This window comes from Lithobates pipiens, unplaced genomic scaffold (genome assembly GCF_037356315.1).
Source record: "Lithobates pipiens isolate NorthernLeopardFrog02 unplaced genomic scaffold, aLitPip1_a1.2 Scaffold_13, whole genome shotgun sequence".
NCBI classification, from domain to species: Eukaryota; Metazoa; Chordata; class Amphibia; order Anura; family Ranidae; genus Lithobates; species Lithobates pipiens.
The window spans coordinates 509,418,943-509,441,773 of NW_027507718.1; the positions used below are offsets into that span (position 1 = coordinate 509,418,943).

The 22,831-nt window shown below is 40.2% G+C and overlaps 1 protein-coding gene across 1 annotated transcript in view; it reads right to left on the reverse strand.

The window, feature by feature from the left end:
• Window positions 1–2,666: 2,666 nt before the first annotated feature.
• The window catches only part of LOC143975926 (vomeronasal type-2 receptor 26-like), a 34,062-nt gene continuing 13,897 nt past the window's right edge, over window positions 2,667–22,831 (reverse strand). The window contains exon 4 of the mRNA XM_077478459.1: window positions 2,667–3,712. Within this exon, the coding sequence (XP_077334585.1) occupies window positions 2,811–3,712 (902 nt within the window). The 3' untranslated portion in view covers window positions 2,667–2,810. The remainder of the gene's footprint in view (window positions 3,713–22,831) is intronic.

Sequence of the window (22,831 nt, forward strand, 5' to 3'; positions counted from 1 at the left end):
GGTAATGGGGTACAAATGTACCCCTACCATTTCACAAAAAGTGTCAAAAATTTAAAAAAAGACAATAGCCATTTTTTGAAAATTCCTTTATTAATGTCTTCTTCTTTCCCTGCTTCTTCTTCCATCTTCTTTTGGTCTTCATTTGGTTTTCTTCCTCCATCTTGTTCTTCCCCCACTTCTTCCTCTGCCTTTTCCTCCGGTCCTCTGCTTCTTGCTCCGGTGTTCTCGTCCGCATCTCCGGCTTCTTCTTCTTCCCTGCTAAGTTCTCCAGACGATCCGCATCCATGGGAGGTTCCCGCTGTGTGACGCTTCTGTTCTTCTGACACCTCTTATATAACTGAGGGCGGGTGACCCTGCCCCCCCTCTGACAACAAGGGGAAAGCCATAGGGAAGTCCCCGTGCCTCCATTATGTAAGAAGTGTCAGCAGAACAGAAGCGTCACACAGTGGAATACTCCCACTGAGGCGGATCGCGCAGACGGAGTGGAGAAGAAGCTCGAGCAAGATGTGGGACGAGAAGAGTGGAGGAAGAAGAAGATGAAGAAGAAGATGGAGGAAGAAGAAGAACACCGAAGGAAGACCAGAAGAAAGAAGATGGAAGAAGAAGGGGAAAGAAGAAGAAATTAATAAAGGACTTGTCAAAAACCGTCTCTTGTGTTTTTTTAACCCTTTTGACACTTTTTTGTGAAATGGTAGGGGTACATTTTTACCCCATTACCAATTCACACAGGGGGGCGGGATCTCCTTGTTAAAGGGGGCTTTCAGATTCCGATAAGCCCCCTGCCTGCAGACTCCCACAATCACCGGGAAAGGGTTGTGGGGATGAGGCCCTTCTCCCCATCAACATGGGGACAAGATGCTTTGGAGGTGCTACCTCAAAGCACCCTCCCAATGTTGAGGGCATGTGGCCTGGTATGGTTCAGGGGGGGCGCTCTCTCGTCCCCCCTCTTTTCCTGTGGCCTGCCAGGTTGCGTGCTCGGATAAGGGTCTGCTATGGATTTTTGGGGGGACCCTACACCATTTTTTTTTTATTTAGACGCAGGGTTCCCCTTAAAATACATACCAGATTTGAAGGGTCTGGTATGGATTTTGAGGGGGACCCCCATGCCTAAAGGGCCTGGTATGGAATTTAAGGGGGCCCTCACACATTTTTTAAAAAATTTTGGTTCGAGGTTCCCCTGTGGGGAAATTAGATGCCGTTTTTATCAATGAACTTTTATGTGTATTGTGGACTGACAATTCATTATAGCTGCGAGTAGTTTTAAATGACTTTAGACTTTTAAAGGGTGTTCTGCAGCTTTCAAATTTGCCGCGAACACCCAAAATTGTTAGCTGTTCGGCGAACTGGTGAACAGCCAATTTTTGAGTTAAACTCATGTTCAACTTAAAGCATATCGAACATAAAGCCCATCCCTAATTACTGGGGGTGTGCGGGTGCGGGATTCTGGGAGGACATCAATGTACACTCTCCCAGAGTTATCGAACCACGCTATAGCTGTCATTTGGCTATAGCGCAGTCATTAACTAGCTAATGGCTGTGTTGAGTTTTTTGAGGGGACAGCAAATTTACACTGTTATACAAGCTGTACACTCACTAATTTACATTGTAGCAAAGTGTAATTTCTTCAGTGTTGTCACGTGAAAAGATATAATAAAATATTTAGAAAAATGTGAGGGGTGTACTCACTTTTGTGAGATACTGTATATGTCCATATATATGGCTGGATATAGCAACCCCAAGATTAAGAACCTGTAAGCCCTTGTACACGTGGTCGGACATTCAGACGGAAAATGTCTGATCGGACTGCGTTGTCGGATAATCCGACCGTGTGTGGGCTTCATCTGACTTTTTCCATCGGAATGTCCGACCAACAAAGTTTGAGAACTGGATGTAAATATTTTCTGACAACATGATCCGATCGGACTTTGTCCGATCGTTTGTAGAGAATTCCATTCAGACAAAGTGGCACGCATGCTCAGATCAAATTCCTAGACCAAAGCTATTGGCTACTAGCCTGAACGTAGTCCCGTCGTAACGAAATAACGAAATAACGTTATCACGTTACGAATGATCAGATTTTCCGACAACTTTGTCTGACCGTGTGTATGCAACACCAGTTTCGGACAAAATCCATCAGACAAAATCCAATGGATTTTGTTGTCGGATTGTCCGATCGTGTGCACAAGGACTAAGAGGATAATTTACAGCAAGGGCAAGGCATTTTGTGACAAGTAAAAGTGTCTCAGAAAATGCTAGCCATCTTGTAATTGTTAAAAACATTTATAGAGTGAATATGGTGTCATTCAGAAAAGGTAACCATTTGAACTGGATTCAATCATGAATTTGTCCAATAAATATAGAGTTATATAAAAAAAAATCTATAGAGTTTTATAGAGTTATAAAAAATGAATCTGACATTTTAATCATTGGTAGAACACGTGTAACGTGTAAAAGAACAAGAAGATGGATGTTTATAAAAAAAAACTGAAATGGTGGTATAAATGCTTACTGCTTAATAAATTGCAATTGAGTTTTATATCTTTAATTGTTTGTTTAATGCAACTTCCAATATTACATATTTCTCTATCATCTCTGGAATAAAGAAAGCAAACTAACAGTTTAAATAAGTTTATTACTTAAAGAAAAAACAATAATAAATCTTTGTGATAACTTTTTGTAGAACGATTTCTGCCTAATCAATCTTACTGAAAACTCTGCTCACATATTCTATGCATAATGAGAATGATGAGGTGGATTTCTTTTCAAATTCAATGTAATTGTAAACATAAATTCAATATGAAAACTAATTGTCAGGTTTTGGTTTGTTTTGCTAATTTACTTCTTGAATTTAAATCTGGTCTCACCAGGATAATATAGCATTTGGGAATAAATATGCAACCCAAAATTCCAAAACTAGAAGCTATTATAGCAAATATCTCTACAAGCACAGTGTTCTTCCCTGTAACACTCATATAGGCTGGGATAAAAGCAATCCAGACACTGCAGAACACCAGCATGCTGAAGGTGATGTATTTGGCCTCATTGTAACTGTCTGGTAAATTTCTGGCCAGGAAAGCCACAAGAAAACTCACAGCTGCTAGAAGTCCCATGTAACCCAGGAGTATGGGGAATGCCAGCATAGATCCTTCATTACACTGAATAATAATTCTATCAGTATATAGGTCAGTGTTAGTTTCTGGAAATGGACAGGCAGTCAATAGCCAAACGACGCTAATTAAAACCTGGATAAATGAACAAAGAACAACCAAACAGTTGGGTATTTTTACTCCAATATATTTTCTCCAGAAACTTCCAGGCTTGATGGCCTTGAAGGCAATGTAGACCATAGTAGTTTTGGCTAGAATGGAAGAAACAGCCACTGAAAAGATGATTCCAAAGGATGTCTGTCGAAACATGCAACTGATAGGTCCAGGGCGACCCAAAAACAAAAACACACAGAGGAAGCTCAACATGATGGAGACCAGGAGAATGAAGCTCAAGTTTTGGTTATTAGCTTTCACGACAGGAGTCTCTCGGAATACAATAAAGACACAGAAAATAGCAGAGGTTTTAACAAAGAGTAATACAGAAATAGCTGAGACTGTGTGAGCAACCGGGTCATTCCCATAAGACAGAAATTCAATGGGTTTTGGTACACACAGGTTGTTTTCTGGCCACTCATCTTCTGAACACTGATGACATGAACCTTTATCTAAAAGAGAAAGTCTATAGTGTAAAAAACGACTACAGTACCTTTATTTCAAACAATATGTTTCCAAACATTTGGAAGACAAGGCCATCCTCCACTCCAAGGCTAAACTATTTTTCCACTGGAGGTCAGATACTAGATGGAAAGGGAGTCATCCTTGCTTCTAATAGACCACAGGAAAAAAAAATATACAGTCATGACATCATGAGTATTTCCCCATCTAAGTACTTCCAACTGATGTATTTCACCCACACAGGCTTAATTGTAGCCATGTACCCTTAGCCTGGGACTGTCTGGTTCAGTGAAATAAAGTTGTAAATACTCATCATATTATCGAAATCCTGTTTTATCTACAGAATAGTTTTTTTTTCACAAAGTTAATAATTCTAATAATACCAGAGGTTTATCTAGGCATATGCATTTTGAAAAAAAAACTAAAATAAATATAGGTGCAAACTATACTTAGATATGATACTCTAGTAGAAGTTCATATGCGAGGATCATACGAGGATAATGGAAGAATTAATATGTTTTCAAAGGGAAGCAGAAACAAGATTTCAGGGTACTTGGAAGAAATGGCTAGAATTTAAATAGTCCCCAATTTATTGGGAATTATGGGGAACAGAGGGAGTATATATATATATATATATATATATATATATATATATATATATATATATATATATATATATATATATATATATATATATATATATATATATATAATGTGCATACATATGTGTATGATTGTATCTATATATATAGGGAATGAGCCTGCTCCCAGGCTTCTCTTTTTTTCTTTTTTCTCCTTTATCTTGTTGGTAATTTAGATGGCCCAGGAGAATTAAGAGTATACGTCGCGGTATAGACTACTTTCTGTATTTAAGTGTAAGTTAGAGAATAGATCCATTCGTGTACCTAATGTATTTTATATGTATTTATGTGTACTTTGAGAATGTTTTGCATTTTTTAAATCTTTTTAAATTTTAAAAATTGTTTTGCAAAGTATGTAAGATTTGTATATTTGTAAAAATGTAATAAAAACAATTTACTGAGAAGTTCATATACTTTTTCTGGGAATCATTTGAAATAATCTTTGACATAGAAAGAGACAGCAGAGTTATTTTTTGTTTTAATGTTAGCAGGTTCTAATAAGGTACTAGTCGCTAGGATTTTAAAAAATTTTTGGGATAAAATAGGGGATTTTTAGAACCTCTGTTGGTGGTAATCGCTATCTGTGAAAGATGGGACGGAACTGTCAATCATCCTTGGCTTTGACATGAGGAAACAATAGTCCTGGCTCTATGAAAATGGCCACAAACACAGAGACACAGTGCTGAATAAGACACTGTGGGGTTGTTTTACTAAAGAAAAATAGGATGTTCACTTTGCAAGTGAAGTTGCACTTGACATTGGTATTTTCCCCAGAGCTTAGTGAATGAGATGACATTTCCCATTGCAAAGAATACAGAATCATGTGACAAAATGTTTCAAAAAAACATTTTTGCTTAAATGTGATTGAAAGGTGGAAGTCAGCACAGTTTCTCCTCATTTGGCTCTATTTTCCTTTAGTAAGTCATCCCCTATAAGTCAGCAATGGGTAAATATTACCTGCAGGGAGACAACAGGCAATACTTCTACTATTTATTTTCCCAAAACCTACCTGTAAATTGCTTAGCAGCACTCTTTCCGACTAAATTTTGTTTCAAGAGTGGAAAAAAAAGTGCTCATCCTTCTATATACATTGCTGTATTGTATGTAGGTGAGGTTCCATATAGTTTACATACTCCATTTTGCTTACATGTTGTTTCTACACAGCCAGTGCAACTGTTAGTTAGCTTGGTCTAAACAAAATCAAATGAAACCTAGAGATCAGCTTTAAAAGAAATGATGATAATATTATAACTATGAAAAAATTATTTTTTCACCTGTCTCATTGGATATTTCCCCCTCTTGACACTGGACACACTCAAAGCAACAACGATGAATCCCCTTCTTCATCACTCTTCTGGAACCCAAAGGACAGTCTTCAGAGCACGTAGACACTGGAATCTAAAAAAACAATCATATTAATGTAGCGGATGTCATTCATGTGTAAATTTAGTTTTTTGCCTCAGAACGGTAATGGGGTTCTGAGGGTTAATTATGTAGGTTAACTTTGACATCAGTTTGGCTGGGCTGTGTTAGAGGAACCATACAGAGGGAGGTGAGTGGGAACTGGAGAGAGAAAGGACTGATTGGTTGAGAATTATCAGGGCTGGGGGACCAGGGTGGGAGAAACTTGCAGATGTCACACGTGGAATGCAGCATGGGAGCAATATAGCGGGAGATGAGCGGAAACTAGAGAGAGGGGAAGATCAGCAAACCAGAGGAGCAGCAGAGCTTTGGGTTACTACTGAGTGGGGCATAGGAAGAGGTGGGGGTACTACTGAGCCAGGGATCTGCTGAACAAGTGTACTAATGAGCTGGGGATCTGCTTAGTGGGGGTACTAATGATCTGGGGATAAGCTCTAATGAGTTGGGGGTATTACTGAGCTCAAATAGTTTTTTTATTGAGTTTTTCAATACTACATCAGTAGAAACTTTGAAATGTTCAAGCTTAAATAAGTGCAAGCATTGTACTCCTGCTTCCACCAGATATGTAATAAAAAATTGGGGATGCAATCTGGTCAAAAGAATTTTACTTCAGTCTTCATGCATATACAAGATTGCACAGTTTCGGACAGGAATGCTGTCCTTCATCAAGTTGCATGTTGAATGCAACTTGATGAAGTTTCAGGACCACGTAAGAGTTGTGATGAAACGCGTCATGGGGAGCGACGTGCTGACATCAGCGTGCTGTTAACATTCCGTTTGTATCTTAGCCGGCCAGCTTATGTTCTACATAGGTTACTATTTACCCATATGTAAGTGATACTTTTTTTGTTTAATAAACATCATCTGGTGTTATCTATGGAGATTCTTTCCTCCCTTCCCTTTTGGCTGGTATGATCATCAAAATTGAGTGTGAATGTGAATGCTAGGTTCTATGACTATCCTTATGATCAACAGTCTATAGTGGTGTATAGAGGCTGTCTGTGGTTTGATCGGCCATTGGAGGTTCTTGGAGGAAAAGGCCCTGGCTGGATGTTAGCCACAAGCTTCAAAGCTTGGGCAGCTGGTAAGCGTGCACTGTTTGTGGTGGTGGATTTACTATTGTACGTCATAGTCACAGGAGAAAGTTACAACACATTGTGTTGGTTCACTCACCTTCCTTTCTTTGGAGAACCTTCAAGATTTCTCATTCCTATTGAGGACTCTTTTGTGTTTTTTGTCACATAGTTCATTCCACTTTGAGCTGCAGCTCCATTTTGAGGTTAGGACAGAGATGAGTTTTCTTTTTGCACTCATCCGTTAATGTCTAAACTGCTGGCAACAAAAGTGAGTACACCCCTAAATTAAAATGTCTAAAATTGGGCCCAAAGTGTCAATATTTTGTGTGGCCACCTTATTTTCCAACACTTCCCTCTTGGGCATGGAGTTCACCAGAGCTTCACAGGTTGCCACTGGAGTCCTCTTCCACACCTCCTCGACAACATCACGGAGCTGGTGGATGTTAGAGACCTTGTACTTCTCCACCTGCCATTTGAGGATGCCCCACAGCTACTCAATAGGGTATATTATATATATATATATATATATATATATATATATATATATATATATATATATATATAGTATCTGACAAAAGCGAGTGCACCCATAAGGAAGCTGAGGGTAAAGGTGGTGGACTGACTAGACATGTCTCCAGATGTAAACACTATTGAGGATCTGTGGGGCATTCTCAAATGAAAGGAGGAACGCAAGGTTTTTAACATACACCGGCTCTGTGATGTCGTCATGGAGGAGTGGAAGAGGACTCCAGTGGCAACTTGTGAAGCTCTGGTGACCTCCATTCCCAACAGGGTTAAGGCAGTGCTGGAAAATAATGGCGGCCTCACAAAATATTAACACTTTGGGCCAAATTTGTACATTTTCACTTAGGGGTGTACTCACTTTTGTTGGCAGCGGTTTAGACATGAATGGCTTTGTGTTGACCTATTTTGAGGGGACAGCAAATTTACACTGTTATACAAGCTGTACACTCACTTGAAGTTGTATTTATTTATTTTTTTCCATTTTTATTAATGTTTTAATCGTGTGTCTATGAAGGTGCTCAACTATTATATGTATTCATTGTTCTTATTATATTCAAACAGGTAGCACATGAACCTTAAAGATTTAATAAACTCAAAAATAATAAAAAAATGTATTATATTGCAACTTTAATTTGTTTGCCAAAATCTGCTAGGGCATCAAACACTACGCTCTTCTCAGATTGGTTACACTGCTGTCTAAAGACGTCTCTGATGCTCATCCACTCTAAAGCCCCATACACACTATCAGTTTTTGTGCTGAGTTTTTTCTTCAGGTTTACCAAAACCATGTAGTGCAAGGGCCTGCCTGATTGCATACACATTGAAACTCCTAAAGTTTGACCTCATATTATATGGTTTTGGTAAATCTGAAGGAAAAACCGAGCAGAAAAACTGATAGTGTGTATGGGGCATTAGACATGAATTGTGCTACTGGCCAGATCACCAGAAAAGCATAAAAAAAGAAAATAAATGCAGCCACCACATCCATGTAATAGTATATATTTTTCTATTTGGGTTTATTACTGCTTATATCCAATCACTATTTATTTTCAAGGCAGAAAGGAATGCCTAAATGCACTACACATCCCTTTTGTCCAATAATGCAGCCAATCTTGGTGTTAGGTCTATTGGAATTTTGGAGGGAATTAGCAGTAAGCTCCTACAATACTTAATATATCTATGTAGGTCAAGTGAAAACACAAACCTGACCATTTTTCCAGATTGGTGGAACCAAATTAAACACAAGTTCCTCTCCATCAGAAGAAGATGCATTATAACTTGCCATATGTACAAATATACGTTGAAGGCTAATTTTTATTCCAAAACTATAAATATGATACACTGTGCACATATCTCCTCTCTCATTAAAATATACTTCTTCCCCGGTGGGATCTTTAAAATTGATTCTTCTTAAAAACTAAAAAAAAAATGAAATTGAAAAGACTATACCAAGGATATACTACTGTTCAATATTTAAGCTTAAATAACATACTATACATACTGTATTTTTTATTCTTTCCTTCTCCAATACATGGAACAATCAAACTGTTTAGGAGTTTAGGAGTTATTGTGGATACTTCTAGAGTTTCAATTAGCTTGAAAACCCCACATGCACAACAGTTGAAAAAGGCAGTATATGTGATAAATACATTAGTTATACAGTATTTGGGTCTAGTACACACAGGTAACATTTGTACACACACACGCACACACACGTATTTGCAATAATAGAGCCTGTATGCACAACCTTTAATGCTGAAGGAATCCATCTCTTCTGTTATATAACACAAATGCACAAATGGGGTGCCTACCTTTATACGGGGGCCTGAGTGCTCTTTGTATAGGTAATATACTGTATATAGACAATGTTGCCTTAGCTGAGGCACACAGGTCTTACGAAGAATAAAGTGTTTAATTGTACATATGACATATTTATGGGGTGCAGCCCACCTTTATCAAGGAACCTTGTTGGATATCCCATTTAAAAATCATAGGCAATATTATAGAACTCCCCTCCCCTTTTCAACAATGACAACCTCTTGTCATCTGAGAAAGTTTTCCATATAATTTTTGAAAGTGTCATTCGGAATGTGTACCCATTCATCTTAACGAGTACTTGTGTTGGATGAGAAGAAAGACCTGGCTCACAATCAGTGTCTTGATTTAGCTCAAAGGTGTTCATTAGGGTTGAGGTCAAGGCTCTGTGCAGAAAAATTAAAGACAAAATGTCTACCAAGAAAGTCACATTGTGGAGCACTCGGATGAGTAGTAAAAAAATTACAGCATCATTGAAAAATATTGACAAGGAGAAAATTTTTATGATTAGCTTCACCCAAGCAATGGTTAAAAACAAGACAAAATTGTCTATGATCAGGTACTGGCAGCTGCACACATGTCCATGCACAAACATGCAAAAACTCTACAAATTATCAGGAAGGTGCTAACTGACATAAAAGTCCAGGGTGAGAGCAATAGATGACTTCCATTAGTAATGGGAAATGTATACTTGAGGCTGCATACCAACTGGTTGATTGTACTCCATACAAGCCACTGGGTCTGTACTGTAGCAATGAAAAAAGTTCAGAGTGTGGCTGTGTCGTGGGTGATATTGGCAGATGATCGATGAGGAATGTCTAAATGATCCCCGCTGGGGGTAGTAGTATAGATTAAGTAAACCTTCTCTGTTTCTATAACACAGGCAATTTTCTCAAAGTACAGATGTTAAGTAGAAGTTACTGCTACATGACAGTGGAGGTATGCTGATTGATTGAAAGGATAGGAGCCTGGGTGAATGAGTGGTGGGGAAGAGTCCAGGAAACTGCTTGGTGGAGTTATGAGTCTAAAATATAACCATATATGGGATAAAAAAAAATCTCACCACATCAATTATGATGACCGCATCCCACTCCGTTGCATCACAACAAACCAGATCCAAGATCACCCACACAGCACCGGCATCCTACTGTCCAAAACATCCATCACGTATTCAACAGCCACCGGGTCATTTGCACATATCCACAGCTGCAATCCTGGGAAAGATGTCACGTGCATGATTATGCCACACTGACACATTTTGTTAGCCAATCACCGCTAACTTCCTCCCAGCGAGGAGGGAATTTACCTGCACCATCTTTAAATACCATCTCCTAGGTGCAGTAATACTGATTCTCCTCCACATTCATCACACTGTTGTAGCTAAAATACCACTGAGTGCTTACAGATCAAATATTTTGGCAATTCTAGCTATAGGGAATTCAAATAAATTGCAGCAATGGAGGTTGATATAAGGATACATCATTAGCTACAAAGGTAGGGGATAAAGGGACACAAATTAAATGCAGCTGATATTTCATTAACTCAAGAAGCTCCAAGAGTTAATTTAAACAACTAAAGGAGCTAAACATCATACCTCCAAGAAGGGTTGTAAACTGCATTCATTGTTGAGGCCATTGGGAATTAAAGTTCCAAGTCTAGAAATACACATTTTTTTCTTCTGAAAAAGTATGGTGTCAAAATCACCTCTTCTAGTTGGAAAATTTAGAACATAAATACCCTTTACTCCTAAACCTCTGGGGTCACCCTGATGGAACTGGGCAAAATGCACTGCCAGGGGACACTCATCATCCTTTTTCTTGATACTTTTTTACATGTTCACCAATTCTAACATGGAGTGGTCTTTTTGTTTTACCCACATAAGCCGTATCACATGTGCAATGTAACATATATACTACTCTGGTTGCAGAGCAGTTAATGAATTGGTGGATCTTAAAATTCTTAGTTCCATCAAAGTTGGTGAACACGTCAGCTTTTTGAACATATTTACAAATGTGACAGCGTCCACAGGCAGGCATCCCATGATTATGGGTGAGGTCAGTGAGCCAATTTTTTGTTGGGGTTCTATGGTATTCAGAATGAACCAGGGTATTGTTGAGGCTACAGGCTCTACGTGCAGTCACACAAGGGCTTGGTCCCTCTATATCCACAATAAGCAGAGATCTAGTTAAGAGATGCCAATGCCTTTCAAAAATTGTCTTAATTTGATGCCCCTGGGAGATATATCTAGTGCTGATTCTAGGGTGCTCCCTCTTTTTACCATAATTTTCATTTATTTGTGAGTAGGTTCTCCCATTTACACTTACCCATCCTCTTCCTGGTTCTTGTTATGGTGTTATGGGGACATCCTCATTCCCTAAAACGTTGGTACATATCTATGGCTTCATTGCTGAAGTCCTGATTTTTGGAACAATTCCTCCTGATCCACAGGAATTGACCAGTTGGAATTCCACAGATCAGGGAACTGAGGTGGTTGCTTTGCGCCTGCAAGAGGGTATTCGCTGCTGTCTCTTTTCAATAAGTTTTGTTTGTTATTTTAGTTCCTGCAATAGAGATTTGTAATTCTAGGAAGAGCAGTGTCCTCTTATGGTGGGAGTAGGTGAGTTTAATATTTCTATAATTATAATTGAATTCCTCAAGGAATTTCCTCAGGGAATTTGGGCAGATGTTCAGTAGTGCCACTCCATACCATGAAAACGTCATTGATGGACCTCAGCCACATGTGACAGTGGCTGAGGTACATCGCAGATCTATAAACTACCTCCTTTTCTCAAAGACCCAAATGAATACATGCATACGCCTGTGCCCACAGGACTCCTATAGAGGCACCCCTTAGTTGTTGATAACTGGTACCTAAAAACTGGAAAAAAATATAACATATCATAAATTGCAAGAGTTCAACTATGAATTGATTGTATGCCCCTAAGTGGGGATGTTCCTCTTCTAGGAAATAAGATACTGCTTAAAGCTCCCTGTTATGGGACATAGATGTATATAATGTTTCTACATCTATACTGACCAATAGGGCATAGTATAGGCACTGTGAATGTCAAGAGTTTAAGAAGGACATCGCTGGTAGGCTTGTGCAATTAGTTTTGTAACGAATCGAAATTTGGCCGAATTTTGCATCTTTCGGACAATCGGATGCATCCGAATGTCCAAATAAAAAAAATAACGAATAACAACAAATACGAAAGAAATATAACAAATTAATTTGAATGAATTCAACATGATTTGGTAATTCTTTAAAGATCTAATGAAACAAAAGGTTAGCTCAAAGTAAATCTTATAGTCCAATCAGCTAATTAATTTTGTGCCGGAGGATGGATTACTGGCAAAGTGCATTCCTGAGAATTGAGTGAGAAGGGTGTTGTATTGTATTTGAGCCGAGGAGAAGAGACGTTGTCATTGTGTGTGTTAAAAGATTCAATAAACAAACGACTTTCCAAACTACGAATCATTATCACGAATGTCTATACATACATAAATAGCGAATTTCAACGAATACGAACGAATGAATTCGACACTCTACGAATAATAACGAATTATCCGAAAATGTATTAACGTAACATAACGGATATAACAGAACGAAATGATGTATTTTACGAATGATAACGAACCGAAACTAAACGAAATTTTCCGTTGTGCTGGTATATTTAACAAAAGAGTGAAAATGGTTAACCATTTCAAGCGGACCCTTTGTAAAGATTTGTGTAGTTTAGGGATAATATAGAAGGTTGGAATACTGTAGTCCCCTATTAACAAGTACTCAGCTTCTTTTTTAGAGATCAATCCTGCTTCCAGCCCTAACTTTAATTTAGAATTTAGTGCATCCACAAGGGCAGAGAACTAGTTCCCTTTAAGTTTCTATATGTGGCAGTATACATACTCAAAAAAAAACACATTCCTGCGCTTGTGGCTCTTCTTTATGACTAGGTTTGGGGCCTCCTCTAGTTATTTTAGGGTTTTACATTCCTCTTTAGAAAAGTTGTCTATACCATGTTCCAATTGACCTTTTCCAGATCTTTTTGGATTAGGTCTAGGAAAAGGATCAGCCATTTATGCTTAGAAAGGAGTGTGTTCTTCTCCTGTGTCACTATCAGTATTCTCATCCAAGAGGGAAATTAGATTATTCAAGACTTCTTTGTCCCCCTCATGAAGTGATTTATGCAGTTGAGGACCCGAATTAGAGTCCTTCCTTTCATACCAGAAACTGAAAAAAAACTTTCTGCAAAAACATATTGAGATCTTTATAAACTTCAAATTCATTCATTGAAGATGTTGGGGAGAAAAGTGTCTCTCTTTGTAGTAGTTGGATGTGATGTTCAATTCATTTAGCTGGATATAAGACAAATTTACCACCTTCATATCATGTATGTCAGGGCTGGCTTAGCCCTTCCTCCTCTGGGCTGGCCGCTCAGCTGTCGGCTAATTGTCAGCTCTCTTCTCTTTCCACAGTTACCAGCTGTTCCCGATAATGCTCGTCTGACCTGCCTATTTAAAGCCTTTCTGCTCACTTTTTCATTTGCCTTTGCGTGGTCACATCACAGGGAATCATCTCCTGCTGTTTGTTTCAAGACTGGCTTGCTGACATCCCACCTGGCTTCTTATCCTGCTTGCAGTTGCTCTCCTTGGATCCTTGACTTCCGGCCTGGCTGATTACCTGATCTGGTTTATGAACTTTGGTCTGGCTGACTACCGGATCTGGCTACAGGACTCTGGCTGTGTTTGACTACGCTTTTTTCTATTTACCTTTTTATTTTTATAAATAAACAAGTGTGATTTGTTTGTACTTCTGTCTCAGTCTGTTTCATGGTTTCTGACAATGTATTACTTTGATTTCTGTTTACCTCTGTTCCTTTTTATTTTTCATCTATTATGACTTTCCCTCCTTCTTTTCCCTTCTGTTTTTTGATCAATATATCTATGGGGTCTGGGTTGGTCTCTTTTATCTATACCTTCTCTATAAAAAGTAACTGATTTGTTCTCGACCTGAATTGACTAGATCTACTTCTGTTTCTCTCAGTGATAGGATTTAAAATGTCACCCTTTTCCCAATCTAATATTTTGTCAAAATGCTTCCTGTTTTGTAATTCCTAAGTAGGGATGAGCTCGAACATCGGGTGTTCACCTATTCGTCGAATAGCAAACAATTTGGGGTGTTCGCAGCAAATTCGAAATCTGCAGAACACCCTTTAAAAGTCTATGGGAGAAATCAAAAGTGATAATTTGTAAGGCTTATATGCATGGTATTGTCATGAAAAGTGTTTGGGGACCTGGGTCCTGCCCCTGGGGAAATGTATTAATGCAAAAAAAGGTTTTAAAAACTGCAGTTTTTTCTGGAGAAGTGATTTTAATAATGCTTAAATTGAAACAATAAAAGTGAAATATTCCTTTAAATTTTGTACCTGGAGGGTGCCTATAGTATGCCTGTAAAGTGGCGCATGTTTCCCCTGCTTAGAACAGTCTGAGAGCAAAATGAAATTTCTAAAGGAAAAAAAGGATTTGGTAAATAAGTAAGTACTCGCGGCTATAAGGAATTGTCGGTCTCGCAATACACATAAAACTCATTGAAAAAAACGGCATGGAATTCCCCCACAGTCCATTACCAGAACCTTTGGGTCTGGTGTGAATATTAAGGGGAACCTCGAACCAAAATTAAAAAAATTGTGTAGGGGTCCCCCTCAAATTCCATACCAGGCTCTTCAGGTCTGGTATGGATTTTAAGGGGAACCCTGTGCCAAAATAAAAAAATGGCATGGGGGCCCCCCAAAAATCCCTACCAGACCCTTATCTGAGCACGCAACCTAGAAGGCAGCAGGAAAAGAGGGGACAGGAGAGAGTGCTCCACCTCCTGAACCCTACCAGGCCACATGCCCTCAACATGGGGCGGGTGCCCCCAAAGCACTGTGACCCCATGTTGATGGGGACAAGGGCCTCATCCCCACAACCCTTGCTTGGTTGTTGTGGGGGTCTGTGGGTGGGGGGCTTATCGGAATCTGTAAGCCCCCTTTAACAAGGGGACCCCCAGATCCCAGCCCCCCATGTCTGAAATGGCTATGGGGTACAAATGTACCCCTACCATTTCACAAAAAAGTGTGAAAATGCAAAAAATTACATGATACGGCTTGGGACAAGTTCTTTATTAAAAAATTGAAAAATAAAAATGTCCCACGAAGTCTTCTTCTTCTTCTCTTCCTCCGCCGACAGACCGAAAAAAAAAAAAACATGCGACCGACCCGCCTCCATGTGAGTGGGGTAATCCGCCCTCAGTTATAAAAGAACTGTCAAAGTGAAGTGAAGATGCGTCATATGGTGACTCCCATGGAGGCGGGTCGTCATGTTTTCTTTTTTTCTTTTTTGGTCCATCGGCGGAGCAAGACTTCGTGGGACATTTTTATTTTTTAATAAAGGACTTGTCCCAAGCCGTGTCATGTAATTTTCAGACATTTTTTTGAAATGGTAGGGGTACATTTGTACCCCGTTACCATTTCACATGGGGGGAGGCCTGAATCTGCAGAAAAAAGTAAAATCCACTTTGCACTGCAAGTGTACTTGAAAGTAGATCCAAGGAGGACATGCAAGGAAAATAAAAAGCAGCATTTTAGCTTGCGCATGATTGGATAATAAAAACAGTAGAGCTTCCACTCATTTCAGATCTACCCCTTAGATTTAGAGTGACTGCACTTTCAATTGCACTTGCAATGCAAAGTGGATTTGACTTTTGTCAATAACCACCAATGCGTTTCAATATGTTTTATTTTATTTCCATAAACGCATGTTTTTAATATGCATTTGCATATATATGCACTTGGTTTTCCAGCTTTTTACATTTTAATTTGTGTATTTATTATTTCATTATTCATTCATTTTCTTATTCATTTTTTCACTTTCTTCATCTTTTGTTCATTGATTAATTTGTTCCAAATTTTAAGTATGAATAATGACATATTATGTTTGTTCATCGTGGATTTTTTGTGTTTCACGATACATCAGGTATGTCTATCGGGTTATTTTTTTAATTAAGGCTTGTACCTTGTAGAGTATAGGATTTCATTTCATTGCCACGAAGAGTTAATCTAGCTCTGAGCAATCCTCTTATCTTTTTTCAGTAAGATAAAAAATGACACACAGAGAAATAGTAGCCAGTTTTTCCCCTTGCTGTGACAGACAAGTGATTTCCTTATCTCATGCACAAGCATGAGACAGGCATTCTGTGTACTTCTCATCCCCCTCCCCTCTTTCTTCTCCAGCTCTCCCAGGATTGGCTGCTCCACACCTCAGTATGATTGGGCATGCTGAAGTCATGTGGTGCCTTTTAATGGGTTTTAATTGGCTATTTCTCATCATGGGGTGTGATCCACAGCTCAGTGTGAGTGGAGGAAATGCATGTATAGTGCAATGAGCTCACACGTCATTGCACTATTATCATTTTTTGTTTGTTCTTAAATATAGAAGTAAAACTTCTCTATACACTCCTAAAGAAAGAGGTTTCTGAAACGCGTCAGTTGTGGTCTGTATGTCCTGCTGTGGTGACTTGATCATGGAAGCTCTTAGACCCTTCCAGAGCTGCATTTTTCTATGTTTTGCCATGCATTTGCATCTAATATGTCTATAGCCATTTATTGATCAATTTTATCTATTTTCTAATAAACTTTGCATACTTCTTTTGATATCTTTTTTGTGTACTATTAATTAGGCCATTAAAGTCCCATAAGGTGTAATTCCTTCTCCACTTTACAGTCATTTCAGGTGTGCCTCCCAGTACTCCTGACTGTGCATGCCACACACCAGCCCTCTTGGATGCAACCGATGGTTCCTCTCCCTAGAGACTTGTCCGGCAGTACTCCTTCCTGCTGTCCCCTGTTGCTTCCCCTGCGCCTTCAGTCCAGGACACCTCCATGTTTTCTTGGAGAGCCCTGTCCACACCCGAGCCCAGGCCCAGGGCCACCCCCAGACTGGAGAGCTCCCTCCAAGGCCCCGACAGCCTCAGTACTCCATCATTAACTCTTCTACCCGACAGCTTCTCCCAAACTGGGCTGATCCTAGGTATTTGATTAGGCATTCCCCCTGCCAGTTCCAAGTTGGGGATTGGTCAGGGCTCCTCAGAATATCCCAGGCAGCTCCACATCCCCTCTCCTCCTGTATTTCCAGAACCTTCTAGAGAGCTCTGGAAGAGGGAGGTCTTTGTGATGCTGCCTGTGAGTCACCAAGATTCTACCCTGAGCCACATCCTGGCCAAATCAAAACAAAAACAAACAGGCCTGGCTGCCAGCCATGCTGGCCTAAATTTACCCACACTAAGAACTCTCACTCTAGACGTACGCTACTAGAGGATGCTACAATTTGCGTAAAATATTGGACATTGACTTAAAGGGGTGTGGTTTAATGCAATGTTAAATAGTGGATGGCGGTGGGTAGTATGTGCAGGAGAGCAGTGTGGATTGTATGGAGGTGGGTAGTATGTGCAGAACAGGAGTATAGAGTGTATGGTGATGATTAGTATGTGCGGGAGAGGAGTGCGGAGTGTATGGAGGTGAGTAGTATGTACAAAAGAGGAGTATGGAGGAGTATGGAGGTGGGTAGTAAGTGCAAGAGAGGAGTTTAGAGAGTATGGAGGTATGGAGGGGGGTAGTATGTACAGGAGAGGAGTGTGGAGTGTATGGAGGTGGGTAGTATGTGCAGGATCGTGTCAGTAGAACAGTGGACAGTGTCAGTAGTTCTTTATTTTTTTTATTTTACAATTACATTTTTTTGTATTTTTTTTTCAAAATGCTTTTTTGGAACCAGAGGAGGGTGTTATTAGATCAATGGGCAGTGTCAGAATTTTTTTATTATTATTAATTTTTACAATTTTATTTTTGTACTATTTTTTTCACAATGATGTGGGGGTGAGGTTTTATTTTTTAAATATATTTTTTCACAGTGCTTTTGGGAAAGGGGGTGGGGGATGGGGGGATAGGACAGTGGACGGTGTCATTAGAGCAGTGGACGGAGTCAGTAGGGCAGTGGTCGGTGTCAATAGGGCAGTGGATGGTGTCAGTAGGGCAGTGGATGGTGTCAATAGGGCAGTGGTCGGTGTCAGTAGAGCAGTGGTCGGTGTCAGTGGGGCAGTGGACAGTGTCAGGAGGGCAGTGGTTGGTGTCAGGAGGGCAGTGGATGATGTCTGTGGGGCAGTGGACGGTGTCAGTGAAGTGAGGAAGTGGACGGTGTCAGTGGGGCAGTGGTTGGTGTCAGTGGGGTAGTGGTTGGTGTCAGTGGGGCAATGGTTGGTGTTGGTCGGCCAGTGGTTGGTGTCAGGACAAAGAAAAGGTCTGAGGACACGGATTCCCCAGTCCCTTTCTCAGCATTGCAGATGAAAGGAGAGGAAACAGAGTCTCTTCTCCATTCATAAACTGAAGCAAAGTAACACACAGGTTACTCTGCTCAATTATCACAGCCCACAGGAGCGATCAGTAACGATCGCTCACTATATCCCATTCAGAAAAGAAAGGGGCTGGTAAATTACATACCGACCCCTTTCTCCTCTCTCCATCTTGACAGATCCCCCCACCCCCCGCAGCCCGCTAGAGAGGAGAGGAGGGGAGCTGGCTGTGAGGAATGAGGGGGGCAGAGGAGGAAGACACAGCGGGCAGATGAGGAGGGCAGGGAGGGGACCAGAAGAGAAGGGTGTGGTGGAGGAGAATACGGGCGCTGGATGAGGAGGAAGACATGGAGTACAGTCGAGGATGATTGATACAGCTGTGAGCACCGATCCCCCAGCGTGGTTTTTCATCAGCTGCTTCGCCTTCTCTCCCTCCTGTGGCTTTCAGCTGAAAAACCATGCAGGAGGTTCGGTGCTCCCAGCTGTTCCTCTGCTGCACCGATCATCCCCGACTGTCACTGGGCACCCATGTGTACAAGACTGACAGGGGGCCGTGAGCGTGCTTTGCTTTTACCCAGAACGCGCTCTGCCTCTCCTGTTCACGCTGTGGCCAAGGGGAGTGTAAAGGTGGGTAGGAGTCTGTTGGCACCACGACTCTGCCCACCGAGTGCCAGACAATAGACCCTACCACTGAATCCGGAGTTTGGGGGGCTTCAAATACAGAAAGGGGACATATTTCAAAGGTAAGAATTCATGCAGGAGCCATGAATATCCTTATAGTTTAACACTATGGCAGTATTTTATAATTGATGAGAGTCGGTTTACACTTTAAGTTCATTGATTAAGATATCCCATGCACCTGAATGACTCCAGGTGTTTTGTATGTGTCCAGAAATTTGGACTGACGTATCCATGTGGGTGGCCTATCAGAAGGATATGCTGTTTGATCAACCTTTTGTCATCCTCATATATATGGATGGTCATTCCATCTTCCAACAGCTATGACTAAGCACCCCATAGTGGTGTGCAACATGACAGCTTTTCATTGATCCTGTGCCTCCGATGTCTTTGTACTAGAAGAATTTTTAAACAGTCTTTAATAAAGGTGTCAACAGAGTGCGGCTGTCCAGTCTCTTCTTCGATTCAATATATTATTGTGTATATTTTTTTATATTTAGTTTTTTGATTTAAATATCCTTTAAGTAAATTAACCACATTTTGTGCTATAAAATAAGATTTAGGAATAAAAGATGCAAAGGTGTACAAGATTGTAATAAACACATTACCTCTTGTATAAGCTTGTGATTTTTCATGAAGATGCCTCTTGAATTTTTGGACATATAGAAATCCATATTGTGCAAAGAATGTGCCAAGGCATAGACAGCTTTATACACATGATATGTGGTTCCAAAATCTAAAATGTTTTTCCAGAGGGGTGGAATAGTGTTACATTTATAAAGTTTTACATTCCATTTATCTTCATATATCCTATTGAAATGTATATCTGATGTTAAACAATAACAGCAGGATGCTAAAATATGTTCTAGTAAAAAGTCATCAGTACAATTGGCAGAGGTAATATTTTGCAACAATTCCTTTAAACGTGGTAAACGTTTTTTAGGTGGGGTAAATAATATGCTTCCATGGTATGGTGTTTTACGTGGTTGAAGAAATCTGTCAAAGGTCCATGTTACTGGCATAATTAATGTCTTACTCTGAGCTTTGCATCCCTCTTCTAAAAAATATTTAATGAAATACGAAGATTTCCCACAAAGTACAACAACTTGGGAGGTTGAATTGTTTAAAATCTCTGCTTTCTCAAAATGTACATTTTCGACTTGATTTGTTTGATCAGTTGGTATTTTAATAATAAACTCAATGCAGATATCATGGCTGGCAGCACTCAACATCAACTCCTGAGTCTGACTATCTCCATAATCATCATCAGATGCAATGACACCAATCCATGTCCATCCAAAGTGTTTGAGTAGCTTAACAACTGCCAGAAATTGAATGTGATCACTGGGCAGGGTATGGAAGAAGGATGGATAGAGTCGTCTGTTAGTCAGTGCAGCATATGGTGCTCCATAGCTGATCTAAATAAAGAATTTGAGAAATGTGTGATAACATTCCAGTATTGGCTATACAGGAGATTTTCTATATATACAGTATCTCACAAAAGTGAGTACACCCCTCACATTTATGTAAATATTTTATTATATCTTTTCATGTGACAACACTGAAGAAATTATAGTTTGCTACAATTTAAAGTGTCTAAACCACTGCCAAAAAAATGAGTTTACCCCTAAGTGAAAATATCCAAATTGTCCCAAAGTGTCAAAATTTTGTGTGGCCACCATAATTTTCCAGCACTGCCTTACAAATCCAAATTGGACCCAAGGTGTCAATAACTTGTGTGGCCACCATTATTTTCTAGCACTGCCGTAACACTCTTGGGCATGGAGTTCACCAGAGCTTCACAGGTTGCCACTGGAGTCCTCTTCCACTCCTCTATGACGATATCACAGAGCTGGTGGATGTTAGAAACCTTGCGCTCCTCAACCTTTCATTTGAGGATGCCCCACAGATGCTCAATAGGGTTTAGGTCTAGAGACATGCTTGGTCAGTCCATTACCTTTACCCTCAGCTTCTTTAGCAAGGCAGTGGTCGTCTTGGAGGTGTGTTTGGGATCGTTATCATGCTGGGACCAAGTCTCCAAAGGGAGGGTATCATGCTCTGCTTCAGTATGTCACAGTGCATGTTGGCATTCATGGTTCCTCCAATGAACTGTAGCTCCCCAGTGCACTCATGCAGCCCCAGACCACCACCACCATGCTTGACTGTAGGCAAGACACACTTGTCTTTGTACTCCTCACCTGGTTTCCGCATTACACGTTTGAGACCATCTGAACCAAATAAGTTTATCTTGGTCTCATCAGATCACAGGACATGGTTCCAGTAGTCCATATGCTTAGTCTGCTTGTCAGCAAACTGTTTGCAGGCTTTATTGTGCATCATCTTTAGAAGAGGCTTCCTTCTGGGATGACAGCCATGCAGATCAATTTGATGCACTGTGCGGTATATGGTCTGAGTACTGATAGGCTGACCTCCCACCCCTTCAACCTCTGCAGCAATGCCGGCAGCACTCAAACGTCCATTTCCGAAAGACAAACTCTGGATATGACTCTGAGTAGGGATGGGCTTTATGTTCGAGTCGAACATTAGTTCAACTTGAACATTGGCTGTTTGCCAGTTCGCCGAACAGCGAACAATTCTGGGTGTTCAAATTCGAAAGCCGTGGAACACACTTTTAAAAGTCTATGGGAGAAATCAAAAGTGCTAATTTTAAAGGCTTATATGCATGTTATTGTCATAAAAAGTGTTTGGGGAACTGGGTCCTGCCCCAGGGGACATGTATCAATACAAAAAAAGTTTTAAAAATCACGTTTTTTTCGGGAGCAGTGATTTTAATAATGCTTAAAGTGAAACAATAAAAGTGTAATGTTCCTTTAAATTTCATACCTTGGGGTGTCTATAGTATGCCTGTAAATGGGTGCATCTTTCCCATGTTTAGAACAGTCTGAAAGCAAAATTACATTTCTAAAAGGAAAAAAAGTAATTTAAAACTACTCGCGGCTATTAATGAATTGTCGGTCCGACAATACACATCAATGTTCATTGATAATAACGGCATGGAATTTCCCCCAAATTTTTTTTGAAAATGCGTGGGGGTTCCCCTAAATTCTCTACCAGGCCCTTCAGGTCTGGTATGGATATTAAGGCGCACCAAAATTAAAAATAAAAATGCTGTGCAGGCCGCAGGAAAAAAGGGGGGGACGAGAGAGCGCCCCCCTGAACCGTAGCAGGCCACATGCCCTCAACATTGGGAGGGTGCTTTGAAATAGCAGCCCCCCCAAAGCACCTTGTCCCCATGTTGATGGGGAGAAGGGCCTCATTCCCGCAACCCTTGCCCGGTGGTTGATCAGTATGAGAGAGTGAGAGAGATAGCACCAAAGTTAACATACCTGTTCCCCATTCACACCTGATACCTTGTAACACTAATGAGTCACATGACACCAGGGAGGGAAAATGACTAATTGGGCCCAACTTGGACATTTTTACTTACGGGTGTACTCTCTTTTGTTGCCAGCAGTTTAAACATTATTGGTTGTGTGTTGAGTTATTTTGAGGGGCAGCAAATTGACACTGTTATACAAGCTGTACACTCACTACTTTACATTGTAGCAA